This window comes from Mesitornis unicolor, unplaced genomic scaffold (genome assembly GCF_000695765.1).
Source record: "Mesitornis unicolor isolate BGI_N332 unplaced genomic scaffold, ASM69576v1 scaffold13966, whole genome shotgun sequence".
NCBI lineage: Eukaryota > Metazoa > Chordata > Aves > Mesitornithiformes > Mesitornithidae > Mesitornis > Mesitornis unicolor.
In genome coordinates this window covers 17,178-36,302 of record NW_010193117.1, presented here as the reverse complement: position 1 = coordinate 36,302, position 19,125 = coordinate 17,178, and the positions used below count along the sequence as shown (strand labels likewise).

The 19,125-nt window shown below is 39.8% G+C and overlaps 1 protein-coding gene across 1 annotated transcript in view; it reads left to right on the top strand.

Moving 5' to 3' along the window:
- CTDSPL (CTD (carboxy-terminal domain, RNA polymerase II, polypeptide A) small phosphatase-like) overlaps positions 1-18,010 on the top strand; it is a gene marked incomplete at its 5' end in the record, with an annotated part of 30,773 nt that extends 12,763 nt beyond the window's left edge. The window contains 5 exons of the mRNA XM_010187351.1: positions 1,843-1,944; positions 6,330-6,386; positions 13,463-13,555; positions 15,198-15,383; positions 17,664-18,010. Coding sequence (XP_010185653.1) covers positions 1,843-1,944; positions 6,330-6,386; positions 13,463-13,555; positions 15,198-15,383; positions 17,664-17,789 — 564 coding nt within the window. The remainder of the gene's footprint in view (positions 1-1,842; positions 1,945-6,329; positions 6,387-13,462; positions 13,556-15,197; positions 15,384-17,663) is intronic.
- Positions 18,011-19,125: the final 1,115 nt, after the last annotated feature.

Sequence of the window (19,125 nt, the reverse complement as noted above, 5' to 3'; positions counted from 1 at the left end):
AGAGTACAGAAATGAACTGAATTATTCTGTGAAAAAAACCAAAACCAACCCCATTTAAAATTACTTGGGATGTTCCTCCTTTTCCTCTTCAAAGACAAGAAATCAGCATCAGAACATGGGTTGTGAAGATTATTGTCTGTAAATGGGTTGGATATTGCTTTCAATAAAATTTCAGTCTATTTAGGTTGCAAGTCTGGATCATTCTTACTATGAAAAACGGAGGTGGGGTACCTAAATAAAGAAGTTTTAGGTTTTGAAATAGGAGTGGAAAACCTAAATTCTTCAGACGTGGTCCTAGTAGAGGCAGCTCTCAAGAAGGTGTGGAAGTGATGTATACGTGGGACTCTCAATAACATTAAAAAGTGTCCTGTAAATTTCAGTTAGGTGACTCTGATAGTTCACAGTCATTAAGCAGCAGTTATTTTTAATCTAATGTAATTTAAATGTGTGCTGAAAGAAAATGTATTAAGACAAGTGGCTTGTAAGCAAGGCAGCTTCTGTTTTGGTAGCTGAAGCCACTCTTGTTGATGTTAATTGTAAGGAATTAAATCAGTTTGGGTGAGTGCTCCTAAAATCCCCCCATAACTTACACTTTAGCTGAAGACAGCTTTATTTCAGTCCAGAATCTCGTTTATTTGTTACTTTATTTAAACAAGAGTCATCACTGGGCATCTGTCAACTTAAGAGGACATCCAAAATTAATCAGTGGTTAATGAAGGAGCTGTTGTTGCTGCTGGAGAGTGCCAGTGGGCAAAGATCTCTGCGAGCACCTCTGCAAAAGGCTGTAAAAGAACAAAAAATCATGATAGACACATCCTTGCCAGAGCAACATTGTCTGAGCAGATAAGGAGATAGCGAAATAATGAATTTAGAGTTCTGTAATCAATTCTTCATTAATTTCCTCTCAGTCCTGAGCTTCTCCCTATTGACACTTCTCTATAAAGCTAGTCCTTTTCTTTCATTAAAAAATAATTCAAAACACCAGACCTCTTTAAGTGGGTGGCAGCAGTGTTTCAGCTCCAGATGGAAGCGTTCTCTCCCATTTCTGTTACTTCAGGAAGTATCCGGTACCAAAACTCAAAAATAACTGAACTGTGTTGCAGATTGGGGCGTTAAAGTGGGGAATGAGCAATCGGAGACTACGTGACTGCATTGCTTGCAGAAAAATGGTCAATTCATGTAATTGGTACCATTTTTTACTAAGGGCACTATACTCTAGGAGAGCCTGCTTTAAGAGAGCTTTCTTTCCAGCAATTTTAATACCTGGATTTGGAATGTAATTCACCCAAAGCTCTTGGTCAGCACCCTCATAAGTGGTAAAAATGAGTGGAGACATGTCCTGGAAGATAAAATTAGTGATTCTGCTGTCTTCCTTCAGGATGGATTTCTCCACTTTAGCATCTTTCATGGCAAACAGAAATAACCATTTGTGTAGTTGTCCATCGGGGTGATATGGCTGGAAATGGTGTTGCCTGTGAACAGGATAACAACAGCAACCCAAAACTGAGGCATTAGGAAGAGGGTCCTGGAAATATATATTCTATCAAATGTCCTATTTTTTGCTGTTGTTTTATACCTAGTGGTGATGCTTTACCATTTTTATTTCCAATGCTTTGGAGATCATTCTAAACAAGTCATTTAAATAAGAAAAAGTCTGTATGGGTATTGCATGAGCCATTAATTTCCATACATGTTCTTGCAATGAGCCCAGGAAACATTCAACTTTGAGTCATGCATTTCAGTTCCCAGTAATTACTAGAGTAGTAATGTTGGCAGAAGAGTGCCCCTTCAATAGAGATTTCACTGTTTTTTGTCCTTTTCCTCTCTTCTTTTTGCTTTTAGCCACCAGCTAAATACCTCCTGCCAGAACTGACAGCATCAGACTATGGGAAGAAGTGTGTGGTCATTGATTTAGATGAAACTTTAGTGCACAGTTCATTTAAGGTAAGTAAACTCAAGAGCAATTTGAATCTGTCAGTGAATGCAGGAACTATTTAAGCCTCTTCACACGTTAACTTGTTTTACCGGCTCGCCCAGGATGCCTGGGAGTTCATTGCTACCCCTATGATTATTCATCCGAATTTAGCTCTAAGGGGACTAACACAGACACTGCTAGGTTTTTGGTTCTGAGAAAGTCACACCAACTGGAGTGGTTGGTGATGTTACGGCTTTAATGGCAACTATTGCAAAGTGGACCTGGATTTTAACAGGTACAGACCTCGTTGCTCTGAAAATGTGGGTTTGGTTTTGATGTTCAACTGATGCTGTAATGTAGGAGAATGGAAATCCAGTGCATCTTTGGGCTAGGTAGATGTACCCTAAACCAGCAGATTTTGGGCACCAGTGGTGGTTGTGCTCTGGTGCTGGAGAAGGTTGCTTTCTGTGGCAGGCTGCTGTCCTGATGGCAGTAAGTATTTTTAAATATGCCATTTTCCCAAGCAAATAGCATTTAGCAGTTGCTGATGAGTCAGTCATCTTCTAGAAGCAACTTTTATAACCCTTCAGATTGCAGCATGTGGTGGAAGTGGTGGTATTTTTCTATTGTTTAAGCAGGGCTAAAGTTAGAATAGGAGAATTCAGAAATACAAATAACTGAAATTAGCTCAGAGCTGGTAGCAGTTCTGATTAGCAAATGTCAGACATGACAAAGCATCTGCTAGTTTTGTACTTCGATTGGAGAATTTATAAGAATCAATAGTATGGTTTTCTTTCTGGTAGCAAGCTGGAGTTACCACCAACTCTTTAGTCTTCTGGTTTTGGTTGCGCTCCATTTTTCACTGCTCGCATAAACCCAGCATTTTAATCCTGCAATATTTAGTTGCCAGCATTTAAATATGCAAACCCCAATTCATGTTGTGGTTAGAATTTGGCAACAGCCTGGCTTTGTTGACTTAGAGAAGACCTTATATGGAGATACTGGAACAAATATTGCTGTTCCTCAAGCTGAAATTAAGATTCTTCTCTGCCTTTATTGTGCCTGATGGTATGCAACGTTTTGTGGTGGTGTACAGGAACCTCTTGTCCTCGGTGCCAGGTTCTTGTCTTCTGTACCCACACTGAGCTGGCACTGGAGAAATTTTCCAGGGGGATTAGAAACACAGCTGGATTGGGAAGGGACAGACCATGTTTTCCTAATTAAATAAGAGTCAAAAATAGGAAAGAAAAGCTGAATTTAGAAGTCTAAATTTACAGAAAAATAATGAAGTATTAAGCTTAGTGTTATCTGAAATGTAAAAATAAAAAGTTGTTTTCTGAATGCTGTGGGTAACTTTGGGCTGTGATTTTTCTGGTGTTTGAAACATGAAATTCAGTTTCAGTGGTTATTAATTTTTTGACCATTTTAAAGTAATACATGTTTAATGGTTGACTGTAAATCCTTTCTCGTAGGGCTGAGGTTTGCTTTTGCTGCAGAGTCCTTTCTTAGTTTTAATAATCCCATTTATTCAAATGTCATTTAATGGATATTTAAATGATGCTAAATAGATATTTAAGAAAATTCAAAAGGCTGTTCCACTTAGTCTTGAACACCAAACAATGGTTTTTGTTAGGAAAACTGGTCCTTTTTTCTGTGAAGTGAATGGTGTTAGGCAAACATTGGAATTTCTGCAGTGTTGGAGTCTTACTGCTATAATGGCATTATTTTAATGTGAAGCCCTGTGATGGGAGCACGTAGCAGAAATCCAGGTTTTAACACCTGTATGCACACTGCTCTGCCTGAATAATCGAGTTACTTTTGCCATTTCTTGTAGTTCTTTTTTTTAAAATTATTATTATTCACTAAAACATGTCTGCTCTACCAGGCAGGTCTCTGGTTAAAAGCTGTACAAGCCTACATAAGTTTGTGATTTTTAGTACCGAAGGCTTTCTTGAAAACACATGATGTTTTAGAAGCCATAATTCTGTTACGAAATAGGCTTCGTATTTCAAATGCAGATAACTTTTTGTTAACACAACCGGAGAGGCAGAGTATTTAAAGTGCTTTTTTATGAAAGCAGCAACATCTGAAGGAGGGTAATTCTGGTCTTTTTATGCCCCTGCATATTTGTGAAGCGTTAAGGAGGTACTGGCCTTTCATGTTAAGTGCATATTAAAGGAATAAAGTTTGGGATGCTTTGGCAAGAGTTAAAAAAGGAGTAGATAGACATTATGGTTATCATTCCCATCGTAAAACAGTAATAGAAGCAAAAATCTTAAATTACTAAATCAAGGAGATGTAAACATGGTTTTTGTATAAAACGAATTAAACCGCATGCAAGTCTGGAATGTAGGCATTCAGAACTGGCTGTGAAACTCCTTTTTGAGCACATTTAAATCTCTGAAGCTTTGTATTAATGAGGAGCAGCTCAAACTGAAGTAGAGATTTTCCATGGAAATGCGTTGTCTGAGGCACGTACGTGCTTCCCGCGTGCAGCCCAGAAACCCTCACCCAGCAAAGCGCTGCAGACTGTTCTCCTGTCTTCCCATCGTGATGAAGCACAGGACCCCTGTCTGCCCTCTCTTCCTTATCACTTGTGCCAACAAGAAAGCTGCGTAGTGCCTGAAGGACAAGTGAGGGAAGCAGATACGTAGTTGAGAGCAGTTTGGTTGGTGTTACAAAGCCTAAGGATGAGTTTTATTTGCTAGCAAAACCCAGGTTGTCTAAACAGAATGGGGTTTTCTCTGACATCTGGTTGGTGTTGCTCCTGTTAAGTACATTTACTAGCTATATTTCTATCAGTGGGCTTCAAAACCTTTGCAGCTTGCAGTGACCTACTCGTTTTCTGCTGCTGCAGACTGTTTCTCTTGCTTAAGGGAGTCATGCATGCATAAATTCTTCAAGTGCGTGCAAGTCTCTTCAAAGTATGCATGGAGCTGGCACCCACTTGAAAACTTTGGTGGCTGAGTCTTTCTGACAGTTCATTTGGGTTTCTTTTGAGGTGAAGCTTCAGAATATTTCTGTGTGTCCATTCTGTGGTTGTTAGAGATGCTTCAGGTTGGAAGGGACCTTAAGACTCATCCAGTCCAACCCCTGCCATGGACAGGGACACCTCCCACCAGCCCAGGTTGTTCAAAACTCCGTCCAACCCAGCCTGTATCTTTTTCAGCTGCAGAAAGAGGGATATATCTTGGAAATTGCTAAAAAAAAACCCAAATCTGGATTGTATCTGTGGGTATTTGAGGAGTGTTTTAGATCACAGTGGTCATCAACAGGATTGAGTTTTCTGGCCTCGGCTGCTCTGGAGGTTTGGGTGCCTGTGCTGGTTGGTCAGGGCGGGTGGATTCAGTGCAGCTTCTTCATTTACCCTCTGATACAGCACTTTCAGACCTTGGGTCAAACCATCTTCCTCATTACTTCACTGCTGAGAAAGGGTGTTGCCCTTGGTACACATTTTTAGAGTCATTTTGCTCTCCTCACAGGAAGGTCATTTGGCAGTGGAATTAGGATCCCGTTTTTCCAGGGAATGGGATCAAAGCGATGCTGTCAGGTCAACACCACAGGATTATTTTTCTCCTACCATTTTTCACAGAGCACCTGTTCAGGCTTACCAGTTTGGGACCTGTTCTCCGTCTCTTTACCTTGGCTGCTTCTTTGCTTTTTTGGTAACCTCTCACTCTTCCCCAAATGGATTTGAAGGCTGTTTCTGGTCTTGCAGATACTTCAGGGCACCTCCTTGTTGGTACCTCAGAGCAGTCTATGATCTTACTGTTTCACAGTAAGTCTTAAGAAATAAGTTGCATTCAACAGGCTGGAAAAATTGAGTCAAGGACATGGACAGAGTGTCCGTGCTGTTCCCTTCTGAATTAAAATGCAGTTTTACATGATTAATTTGATTGGTATTGCATGTTCTTGAGATTCCACATCTTGAGGATCATTTAGCTATACGACTTAAGTCTTCCTTTGTTGCAGCTCCTGATTCAAATATAACCTTTAGGTATTACTTTTCCCACAGTTTTCAATTATTTATTGGTTGATGACCCAGAGTAGAATATGTGAAGCAAATAGCTGAATATCTTAGTGTTCATCCGTAACTTGATGAAAGAGTTATCCAAATAGCTGTTATCCTGGTAAACACCCACAGTTGTAGTGGGGGTTATTCAAACAGTAAAGCACATTACATTGTCTGAAGCATAAAAAACATGAGAGAAGAGGGAAGTGCAGTATCTGGTGGATAAAACTGCGTAAAGCTTTTGGCTTGGGTGTCAAGGGCACATGGAGTGGATCCGTATAGTCAGTAATGCTTATGAATTTATTTCTGAGAAGTAAATACCCTTCTCTTTTACACCTCTGAAATTTTCACTCTAATGATCTTACTTTTAATGTTGATTCATTTCCTTGTCGTTCTTTCTAGCCAATTAGCAATGCTGATTTCATCGTTCCTGTTGAAATCGATGGAACCATACATCAGGTAAGCGCTGTCGTTCCTTTAGCGTTGTTTTGGTAGTGGAGCTGTCAGGTGTCCCAGAGCATTGCCCTCCTCTGTTTGCTGCTTCACACTGAATAACTTGTCCTTTTGCAAAATACAAAAGCTGTGTGCTCTGATAGGTATCGTGAAAACTGTTTGATCAGGTAAGTATTTTCTGACTACTAAGTCTCAATTTTAACTTTTTTAGGTTCTCCAGAGTATCTCTCTCAGGGTTAATATTTGAATTATGTCAATTTTAAAACATTTTGAAATGTGAAATGATCTAAGGATGGGTTCTCATACATTGCTAGGCCCAGAAAAAGCAACTTGAATACTGCATTTCTCATTCCTTCCACGGACAAATGGGACATAAGTTGGCTTTAATGTCTGTTGGTAGTTCATATGGACAAAGCTTTCTAACAGTATTAAGGAAGAACAGCCATTTCTTGTGGTTTTTGTGCTAATCTGTGTGTAAGTTCTGTCCCCTTTTCTTTCTGTAAGTAATTTAAGTTCCTCCAACAGGACTTTTTGTACACTTCAGCATCTTTAAAAGGTCTGGACAAAATTGTGAGGAGACTAATTTTTATGTCTTATTCTTTAAGAACTTCTTCACTTAAGACTCTGAAATGGTTTTCAGTAAGTGCAAAACACCCGTAATTTGAAAATCAGTCCTCTTCATGTATCTGAGCTTGGTGTCTTTAATCAGCAGTCATTTCTGGAAATATTAAATGAAATAAATTACAGTGCTGTAAATTTTCCTCTTCAGACAGACATTAAAGTTCTTAATGGAGATGGGTTTTACTGGTTAATGTGAAGGGGAGCCTTTCTGATAAATGAACCCTGCAAGTGGTTTGAAACATCTTTACTTGGTTGTAGGTTAAAGATAATGCAGTTACTGAGTTGCAGGTATTCCCTGGATGTAATTCAACGGAGATTTTAAATGCGTTAATTTTTGAAACGTTGTCTTTTATATGGATTATTTTTACTTGGACAAACAGATTCGTGTTTTGACCTTGGAACAATTGGTGGATCATAAAGTTAGTTCATAGTTTTGTTTGGTTGCCTGCTATGAAAACCATCCACAAAATTGTCACGCTTAAAATAATTACTGCGTATGTCAGTGGACTGAAACGTGGCTTAAAGTGATAGCTGTTTGACAGTTTCTAAACTGCCCGTTTTATGTAGAAAAATTCCTTATCTAGGGTACTTAAACCTGTAATATTCACCAGAGCTGAATGCTTAAAACACGTAATGGATGTTCTGGGAGATTTATATTGTGATATTGTCTGTACTCATTTGATGTGGGCTTCAATTGTGTTTGATGCTGTTACACAGACGTTTTCTTTCCTCAGATATTCTAGAATGCTTTTGAAAGGGAATAAAGTTGATTTCCCAACTATTTTGAATGGCTTAGGATTGTGATCACTTAGCTTGTCAGGATCAGACATTTCCAGTTTGAAAGAAAACCCGATAAAGAACTATTGGGGCTTTACAGTCCAGCACTTCAAAAGCCGGTTGCTTTTCCGTTCCTTGCTGCAAACTCTGGTTCTTCACCAAACATAATGCAGTTATGCTCTCAAGATGACTGCATATGGGGGAAAAAACCCCCAAAAACAAGTGGTCAAAGGGAGTGGATTTGTCCATGCCCTAAACATGGTAGGAGGAAGGATGCCCTTGGCAGAGGTCAAGTGAAGTTGGTCTCTGATACTGCTTTGTTGGAGACTTTCTGCATAATTTTCAGTGAAATTGCTTAATCCTTTTGTATTTCAAGTTTTCATCCCCTAAAATAGGTAAAAATCTCAGTTGTATCTGGGTGCTAGAAGTGAAGTTGATCGTAAGGAATTTGTGATTCTTGAAGTAAAGGTGATTATCCAGTGTGCGGGGTAGGCAAAGTCTTAGAGTCTTGTCTTTGTAATCACCTCTGCAGGCAAAGTAATGTACTGTAATCTAGCAGCCTTTGGGGTTTTTTCGGTTTTGGGTTTTTATTTTAGCTGTGATAATGTAAAGGGCAAACGGAGGTGTTCTGGCTTAGTCTGATGTACACAGGCTGTAGAGCTTTGACAAACATTTCCCACTTCAAACCCGTAATTTTTTATTCACAGAGAGCACAAACTGATCCAGTAACGACAATTCTAGTTATGTGTCACAATTTGTCATCTGTATAATGCTTGTCCATTTTCTTAAGCAGTTTATTACTCAAAGATTAATCATTGGCATTGGGAAATACTTCCACCAGTTCAAAATACCACGGGATATGTGAAATGTGGGACCATACTGTCCATAGTGTGTATCTGTACCAGCTTTACCAGTAAGCCCAGTATCTTACCAAGCAGGAGATTATCTGACAGAGTATCATTGTACTTGAACTCATGGAAAACAGATGGAGAGCAGTGTTTTAGAAGTGCCCCTTCAGAAAGAAATCTGAAATGGTATGAGATGCTTCAGATCTCATATACCAGAAATACAAGCTGTGGCAAATCCAATCGCTGTACGCTTGGTAGAGTTTTGAGGCTGACTGATCTAACAAGTTTTGTTCATGGTAAATGTTGTGATTTTGTTGTTGTTGTGCAACAGAGGTATTCAGAAAAGGCTGTCTTTTGTTTGGGGAGTTTGTTTTCCCTTATGTCACTTATAATCCAAAGGTCAGAGAGACTTTTGTTATTCTATAGAGAGAACAGTTCAGATCATCACCTTAAAGGGTGCTTGGGTAAACCAGCTGCCCTAGATTATAAAATACCTTTTCTGAACAGCCCTTGTGCCTCTTTCTTTCTCTTAATTTACCTTGTCTTTAGACAGGATTTATCATTTTATTTTACAAGGAAATAGCTCTTGTGTGGAGGTACCTCCCTTTCTCAGCTGCCTGCAGAGCCCATGCCCATCTACGGGGCAGCTGAAGTGAGGGGAGATGAATCCCATGCTTTGTGCTGGGAACGATGGCACGGATACAAAAGCTGATGTTTTTCTGGCCAGTGCTCTCATTTCCCTGTTTTTTTTTGAATAAAAAGGAATCAGAGCTGGTCCCCTGCGCTACCAAATTATACGTGAGGATCTGTGGGAAGTCCAGTGAAAGGTGTTGGTGTAGGAGCAGTGGTTGGTGAAAAGACTTTAAACCAGTTTGGTACCCTTGACGTAACTTCTGCATGAGCACATCCTCTCTTTTGGAGCGTGCATCCCATTTAACGAGTGCAGAGCAATCACAACCCCCAGAGTACAAACCACATCTTAAATACAACTTTAATCCCCAATCAGTGAAGATTTTTAGGGCATGGTGGTCCTTTGTCATTTATCCAAATTGACTTGCAGTGCCTTTGTGCCTTGTTGTTGGTGTCAAAGAGTAAAGAGGGCAGCCAGGAAGAGTTTAATTTGGTGTTACTTGGAATTTCATTCATGTAATTTGTTTATTAAGTGAGTAAAACTAGTTTTTCAAGTGGGTTTTTTTTAAATTCCATTAACAATTGCTTATTTTTAGCTGTTGAGAGCTAAAGAAAGTCTTGGCAGGTATACTTGGAACATAACCTACAAAATGTGTTTTATTGGTGGGGGACAACGCTGTTCAAATAACAAACTTCCTTTCCATAAAGGACAAAATATGTTGTATTTTCATACAGAAGACTGTGGCCTGGTTCAAGTAATCCAGGATAGGCTGTATCCATGCTCGCTGGCCTATTCTTGGTTACTTGCACTGGGAGGCAGCCACAGCTGCGTGAACCAGAAGGACGAGGCTCGAGGACGCGTGGTATTTTCTGCTTGCTGGTGAGAAGATGCACCCAAACCACAGACCAGGAGATTTCAGGAGCCTGAGTCATCACGGGCAGATTTCTTACTTGAAGATTTCGTTATTGTAAAGCTGGTTTTGAAAGGCAATTCTTTGTGCACTGTTCTAGTTGATGAAAATGAAGCGGGGTTTCTCTTTCGGTTTACAAATGTTGAGTCTTTTGAGGTTAAGGCTGCTTTGAGGTATAGAAAATGTATGTGGAAATACCAAATGCTTGAAAACAATTAAAGATAATTACTTGTGTTCTGCCTTTAGCAGCTGTAAGTACAGAGTCCTGTGAAAACACGCCTAGTGCCTGGTTTGTGCCTTAACGTTTTAAGAGTAGAGTTCATTTTGAATAATAATAATAAAAAAGACTGTGTTCCTCTCAATTCTTACTGTGATAAGGAAGAAATTAGTGAGTGTACAAGACAGAAAAACTGGAGGGTTTCTTTCTAAATGCCGTGAAGACAGTAGATAAATCTCAGAAAACGCCAGGAGCCAGTTAGTCTAGGGACTTCAACTGAAGCCATCAGGCAACGGAGGAGAAAGCCAAGCCACAAATAACCGTGCAGCATTGAGATTCAAGTCCAGCCGCTAACAAAGTAAAGGGGAAAAAATTCCAAATGAGGAGGAAGAAGAGAAAAGAGCTCCACTGTCAGCTGAAGAAAGCTTTTTATGTGAAGTAAACCAAAGAGATTTTGTAGCCCGGGATACCAGAGCGCTTGCAGTTGCTTTCAGGACCTAAGTAGGACTTCTCAAAAAAACAAACTTCAAGGGGAATAACCATAGAGAGTATTAAGATGTGTTGTTCTGCAAAAAACCCAGTGTTGTATAAAATAAATAATAAAATAAAACCAGAATGGGTGAAGAAGTCTGGGGGGGTTTTGTAGAGGGAGAAAATTAAGGGGAAAATTTGGTGAGTCCACATTCTAAGAGATCACATTTATTATTAATAAGGCATTTAACATGGCATTAACCTCCTATGGAGGAGGTGGGTTATGTTGCAAGCAGCAAAGTTCACATCCTTGGCCTGGAGTTTGTAATTACATTCCAAGGGGAAATACTTCACCGACACAGGCGTAGATAGGGATGGAGAGCAAAGAGGAGACTTATTTGCTGTGGCTGATGAAGACACTTGGTTTTGAAAGGGAAACTAACGCCAGATTTCAGCACTAATTATTGAAGAATTACTTTAAAATACTTTAAGGCTAATGAATTAAGAACTTAAGAACTATAGGGTTAACGATTAACTCACATCCTGCTCTCTTTCCTCTAATAACTGGCAAGTCAGATTGTCTTTGAGTACCAAAATGCAGGGGGACTGGAACTGTCTTTCCACTTGTCTTTACAAATGTGAAGCTGTAATTTGGAAAGGAAGTAGCGGCAGAACAGCTTTGTGTAGTACGATTTAATTGAAAAATTAATTGCATTGCTATAGGAGAGGAAATTAGTTGGTTTATATCTAGTGAAATACAGGAAACTGCTGTAATTATCTGGCAAGAGAGCGGTGTTGAAGTACGTCTGTTAACTGTCTTTAATTCATAAACTGTCACATTTATTTAATTGATTGGTTTAAGAGCTGCTGTGGTTGTTTAACCCAGATTTATTTATTTTCTTCATTAATTGTTATCTGTATCAACGTTTGAATGTATTGCTTGAATGTGAGGGCCCAGAAATAGTTTAGTTAAACTTCAGAGGAATAACTTCAAGCAGATCAAGTCTTCATGCTATGAGCTTTGTGCTATATACAGTGGAAAAGTAATTAACGTTTCTGCTTTAGTCATTAAGGTACAGCTCCATCATACATGTTTTGATTAAAACTTTGCTTTCAGATTCAGGTTTTCAATTTCATGTCCCTTTTACACACCTTGTTTTTCTTCCTTTGCTGAAGGCTTTAATTGTTCTACATCATTTCAAGCTGGCATTTCCTTATTTTCTCCTTCGGGCTTTTTCTCTGCGTGCCTTACGTTTTTTACCTTTTTATTAATACGAATCTAGTAAAATACATACAATTAATCTAGTTCTGCGTATCAAAGGAAGAAATTCCTGAGATTGTTCCAGTCTTGCAATTCTTCCTCAGTTCAGTTCTATGCCAGACTTGTCCACTTGAAATTGCCAGTATTAAGGATTATTTGGCAAATGAAGAAGACAAAATGCTGCCAGTGTTTTCTCTCAGACTTTTAATCCAACTGCAAACAAGACAGATAAATATTTCTCGAGCAGACTCCCCTCTTCAGCCTCCCAGTATATTGTGAACTCCTCCTGAGCTTGCTGAGCAGCAGTTATCTAATCTTGGTATTTTCTGTGCACACAAATCATCTTGCTCACTCTGGAAAGAGAAGCAAGGAGACTTTAGTATCTATTAATCAGGTTGTTGACAGTAGGCAGCCAAGCTGCCTCCATGGTTATCAGTGCAAAAAGGCGAGACAGTGCTGCGGACAGCAAGCAGCTCGAGATGCTGAGTATTTGCCATCTCTGTGGTCAGGTCATAGAATCACAGCATGGTTTGGGTTGGAAGGGACCTTAAAGCCCCCCCAGTCCAACCCTTGCCATGGGCAGGGACATCTCCACCAGCCCAGGCTGCTCAAAGCCCTGTCCAGCCTGGCCTTGAACGCTGCCAGGGAGGGGGCATCCACAGCTTCCCTGGGCAACCTGGGCCAGTGTCTCACCATGTGAGACCTTTTGCCAGGTCATGGTAGAAGATGCTGTAGATCTTGCCACGGAATTTTAGAAGCAGCATTTGCTGGGCATTGTGCATGGTGCTGTGAAGGATTTTTGGGAACGGCTCTCTGCAGAGCCAGATGACTGATGACTGTCCATAGTGAGATACGGTATTAGCGCCTGGAATTTAAAAACTGAACGAATTAGCCACAGGAAGAAAACAGTTCCCTGTTGTGCAATTCCTGTCATTGTAGAGGTTTCATCAGATTAATTCCTTCTCTAAAGCCCTTCAGGACTGAAGACACCAGCACCACAATCATTTTGGTTGAGAGATCTGAGTCCTCACTTCTTGAGAAGCCCCACTGTCTCTCTTTGCCTTTTAATGAGGTTTTTCAAGAAGCATCACTCCAGATGATGCACGGTATTTGCAGTTGCATAATCAGCATGGCTCTTGGCAGCCCGTGCATTCAAATTTCTCGTTATTGGATGTCTACTTTTATCTTGTATGCTTTTTGGGTTTTTTCCTTTCAGCATTTCATTTGAACTGCTTCCGTGTTAACTTCTGTTTCTTCAAGTGTTAGGGTTACAGGAGTGGTTTGGTTTGGCTTGTTGATTTTTTTCCTTAAACACCATTTGACCTAAATAATCATTGTCATTCCAGGTTTATGTATTGAAACGACCACATGTGGATGAGTTTCTTCAGAGGATGGGCGAGCTCTTTGAATGTGTACTCTTCACAGCCAGTCTGGCCAAGGTTTGTTCCTCTCTTCATCTGATTAGCACTTACGGTGCCGGTCAGTGGACTTTTGGTTGGGTTTTCTATGGATAATTATTTCCGCAGTTGGTACTATCTTAATTTTTCCCCTTCTTTTCTGCTTCTTTGTCTGACAGTGTGTACTTTGTCTGCTAGTGTGTGGGTAAGTGTTTCCATGGTAACACCATCACATATGGGCTTGTCTCATAATGTAGCCTCCATGCATTGCTCATAATGCCAATATGAAAGGCTTACAAGTTACCATGGTTATAGTGAGAAATTAGAACAAGTAGCGTGCGAGTAAAGCAGTATATTAAAGCTGGGCATGAAATAAAATACACTGTATTTAATGCTATCCACACGATCAACCGGTGACTCAGAAATTTACTGCATCTCAAAACCAGGAACACGTTTTCGTTCTGTCAAGGTGCAGTTGCAATCTGGAGTTAGAAAATCAGACGCTGTGTAAAGCTTGAAACATCCACAGGAATATTTTGTGCCCTCTGGTCCCCAGTAGCTGTAGTGCCTCGTAGGTAGTGTTGTGGTAGACATTACAGTAGTAGACATCCTAAATTCTTCACTTCTTTCAGTGTATTGTATTTGTGGTGTCTTGTTTGTAAATTTATATTGATTATTTCTAAATAATACTCTAGCATTAGTAAGCTTTTGCTCCAACCTGGCATAGAGATGGTGGAGGGGGACAGGACCCTGTTTGATGTCTTGTAGTGCCTTTTTATCAGAGGCTTCTTCCCTGCACGCTGTTTACTGTGTTGTGTTCAGTCACATTGTGAAAATCTGAAACAGTGGAACAATTTCACTCACAGTCAGATGTCTCGCAGTTTTCATAGTCAAGAGGTGATTGATTTCAACATCAATTTTGTTTCTGGGTTTAAAATACAAGAAAATGGTAATTCCTATCCTGCAAAAGTAGATTGCAACTATCACTTTCAAGTACACAGTTATTTCACATCCTGGTTTATTTGGAGACTTTTCCTTGGACAGTTTATATCAATTGTTGGATTCAAAGCTGTGCCTCACTTAAAGTATCATCTTCTATATAAGATGAGAATTTCCCACTATTGTAGGTGGGTGTTTTTCCTGATTGTCTGATCTTTTATGGCCCAATTATGCAATTTGGTAATCTTAAGATTCTTACTGACCCAGTGACTCCATGGGCATCGTTTGAGAAAATGATCAAGTTCAGTTTCCTCCATTGCAGTTTATCTTCAGAGACACATGGAAATGGATCAGCTGTGGGGAAAACGGCTTTATGTAGACTTTCTGTTAGTGTTAGTTGGTTTTATGGTAATACTAGGTGAGATCTCTGGATCCATCAACTTCAAGGTAACTTCTAGGGTTAACTATAAGTTGGGCCTAAGAATAAAACCTAATCGATAAATCATGGAAAACATTAATGTGCAAGTGAGCCTTCCACAGAAAGATAACTGTCCTACTTTTGCCTTATCTCTCTATTAATCACTTCAGGTTTGCAGGCTTGTGAGTTAATTAACAAGGAGCAGGGTAGAAAATGAAGAAAAGGGCATTTTATCTGAAATTATTTTGCGTCCCTTCTTTGTAGAGCTCTGTGAATTAGCCTTATCTGAGCATTGCTAACTCGATGTTTCTAACTTCTGTTTTTAAGTATGCAGACCCAGTAGCCGACTTACTGGATCGCTGGGGTGTGTTCAGGGCAAGGCTCTTTAGAGAATCCTGTGTTTTCCACCGAGGAAATTATGTGAAGGATCTGAGTCGGCTGGGACGTGAGCTGAGTAAAGTTATTATAGTAGATAATTCTCCTGCATCGTACATCTTCCATCCTGAAAATGCAGTAAGTATTCTTAGTATTCAGAGTATTCAAGCATAACTTTGTATTTTTGGTCCTTGCCCAGAATTTCTGATTCAGAAAATAGCCTTTCAGAATGCTACCTGTGTTAGCTTCTGTGTTTCCTTAGACTGCAGGTAGGTTTTAGTATTCACTACTGAATGGTGAAGGACCAAGGCAAATTGATCTTGACAGCATGTCGTAGTCATGACTGTTCATCTACTTTCTGGTTTAGTTTTTGGCATGAAGTCCATCAGTTTTGAGAAATGCCACATGGTGTAGGAACCTGAATAACTCGCCTCGCTCTAAAAAGTGAAGCCGCCCTCCAGCGTAGTTTTTGTTCCTTGTGGTGGTTACAGAAAGGATGGTTTACTTGAACTGCTCGTGGTGCTCCATCTTTTTTCACTGTGTGAATGAAAGTATTTCATTAGACAAGATAACTAATGCTTTACTGGTTATTATCCGAGTTCTGCATTTGTCGCTAAGAGGAAGGAAAAAACCCAAGATCCTGTTGTGTTTTTGTGCTTCTCCTTTTAAGTATTTTTGTGATTACTCACTTCATAGTTGAAAGTGTTAGTCAACAAGTTTGTCAAGCTTTAGGAATAAGGACAAAAGGTGGGCAACAGTACTGCAAGAGAGTTTAATTAGGAGCAATGCACATTTTCACTGTGTATTTCCTGTCGGATCCAGAAACGACCAGGAAGGGTCTGGCACTTGCTGCCCCCATTGCTGCAGTCAGTGCAGATGCTCAGGTCTGTTCTGCACAGGACAGCAACCTGCAGCTCCCCTTACATTACTGGCTTTTAAACACCCAGGCTGTGCAGTGCTCTCTTTGATGGCTTTAGGCTGCCTTTTTTGTGAAATGTTGAAATTAACATAGGAAATTTTTATCAGAGGAGTTGTTTTGCATGGTCCTGCCTCTCAGGAATAGCTTTTTTTTTTTTTTTATGTGAGCTATTTATCTTGCAGTGATCAGCTTTTATATTCAGATCCAGATACTTTGATGGCCTAAAGTTTTGGGTGAAAACATTTTTCTGGTTGGTGCCACAAATGTTTTAAAGGTTCTATTTATAATAACCAGGAGCTGTAGCTCTAATTTATGTTCGTGGTTAGAATTAAAAACCCGATCCAGATCGTCATTTGGTATCTCGGAATTCAGTGCCAAGAAAATAATGAGCTGTAGAAATTTGGGAGATGAAATGAAGGGCCTTGTCAGAGTGGTTTAATCGTGTATAGAAAAGTGCTGCTAGCTAACTGCTACTCGAGTCTCTGCAGAAACCAGAGCTTGTAACAAGATCCAAGATAGTCTTAATTTAAAAGGCCTCAGTATCCTTCTATAATGAAGATACACAGAACTCCTTCCCCAGATCCAGCCCACATATTTAGGTGTTATTATATGCATTATTTTCTGAACCTGCTCTCAAGGTCTTATATTTTAATTGGGAGAACTGTTCTGTGCTCACTGTTTAAATATTTCCTCTGCAACCTCGTGCCAGCAGGGGTTGTTGCTGCATGCCTGTGTTTAGTGACTCACACTGGTAATTCTTAGTGGAGAAAAGAAGACTTGCCTGTAAATAAAATATCAGTGCAACTTCTTAACCTGTATCTTCCTTCCAGTCTGTTCTGAGTATCAAAGAGGCAGAGCAAATTGAGTCATGTAGGTTACCTGGACGGGTAGAAGAAGGTCAGCTACATTTCAGCAGGTTGTTGGAAAGTTGTCGTGGTTTAGGACTTCAGCCATTGAAGGGGTCAAGACAGAAGGAAGGGTCCAAGATGGAAGGGTCGAGACCCTCATGATCCTTCAGCTTTATACTGAGTATGACATGTGTGGGATGGAATACCTCGTTGGTCAGTTCTGGGTCCACTCCTCCCCATAAGTGCAGATACAGCACCCACGGTGAGACAGTGGCCTTGTGATGATCACTTGTAGCAGTACACAGTGTCTGGAAAAACAAGCTGCTGGTTTCAGCAAGTTCAGCCACTTAGAAGAGACTGAGCTGAAAAGAAAAATCACTAAATAGAAAATTAGCTCTATTTAGGTCAGACCAGGACCAAAGTCAGCTGTTACATGGTTGGATTTGGAAAGTCAACTGTTCTATGGTTGGGATGTTGATGTTGCATACTGGAAAGCATGGACTTGAACCTGGTACTCCACTTAAATGCTAGTGACAAGTGATTTGCCTTACTGTGGTGGCCATGAGTATTACAGGACATCCACATAGGCAAAATTCAGGTGTTCCTCGCATCACAAAGTCATCTTAACGTTCACTGGTTGCTTTGTTTCAGGTGCCTGTGCAGTCCTGGTTTGATGACATGACAGACACAGAGCTGCTAGATCTTATTCCTTTCTTTGAAGGACTAAGCAAAGAAGAAGAAGTTTACAGTATGCTTCATAAACTCTGCAACAGGTAGCCCTTAACTTTGACTGACTTCTGCTCCTAGATTGCAGTTGCTAGAGGCTGTCTCCATCTTTTCCAACTCTTTCAAATGTAAGCTTTGGGGAGGTCACCCCTGTCAGAAGTGCTACTCTTGATCTTCCTGTTACATTGGACACGAAGGACAATCATGAGTGATGCTCTAAAGCCTTCAGAAGCCTGACTCCTAAGGTCATGTGTTCAGACTACTTTTTTTAAAGGAAAAAAAAAAAAAAGGAAAAAAAAAAAGAAGCTATTTTAAATGGGACTCTTTTAATGAATTTCATAAATGGACATCTTTTACTGGATCAGCTTTTCTTAAAACATGCCAAAAAAAAAAGAAGCTTGTATTTCAGCAGTTGAATTTCTCTCCCTTTCTTCCCCTCCCACTATGCAGACAATTTTACCCCCCTGCTTAGAGCAGTTGACCTGACTCTGAATTTTTTCTTACAGAATGAAGTGCCTTTTTGAATGTTATTTTAAGATAAAAATTCATTTTTGTATAAGACGTATTTCCAGACATCTTTTAGTCTTGTATTGTCTAAATGCTTTAAAAGGAAAAAGGAAAAATTTTATAGAGCACTGTAATATATAACAAAGGAAAAAGTTGAAACAAAGATGCTGGGTTCCTGTCTCCACAGTGACATTAAGTTGTGTTACGTTTTGTCGTGCTCAGAAGGTTTTAGCATTTGTGGGAGGAGTGATTTGGGTTAATTACACGGTTGTTTCGCTGATAGGATTTTGGGCACAGTTTTGAACATATCTGCAGTTGTTTGAGTATTAAGGAGTGATGAAATGAGAAGACCAGGTGGCTGATAGATCTAAAGCACCTTTTATTCTTGACAGATTAATTCTATCGTCTCTGCTTACGCACAACTGCCATGCCTCTCGTTTTTTGGAAAACCTTATCTTGGGAGAATGGGGAGGAGGTCTATTTATTAGTTTTGAGATTCTTTTCTTAAAAACCAACCCATCTGGGTAAGCTGGATCTGTATTGAGCTGTTTGGAGTACTTTTTTCTTTTAATTGCTGCTACTGTACACTCACCAAATGGAGTTGACCATCGGCTGTTATACTGTTTTTGCCACTGTGCCTGTGCTATGAAACATTTTCTTTAAGCTGCAAACTTGGGCAATAAATAAAACGCAGGCTTCATAACCCACCCCTATGTATTAATCCTATGGTATCTGATATACCAGAGAACTCAGTTAAAGGTGACCTGCAAAGGAAGGGGGTTTTTTTCCTATATATGTATTTTTTTTGCAATTAGGATGACGCCCTCTCCTTTTACATGCTATGTAAACCAGCAAAAAGTGTTTTTGCCACATCTCTGAT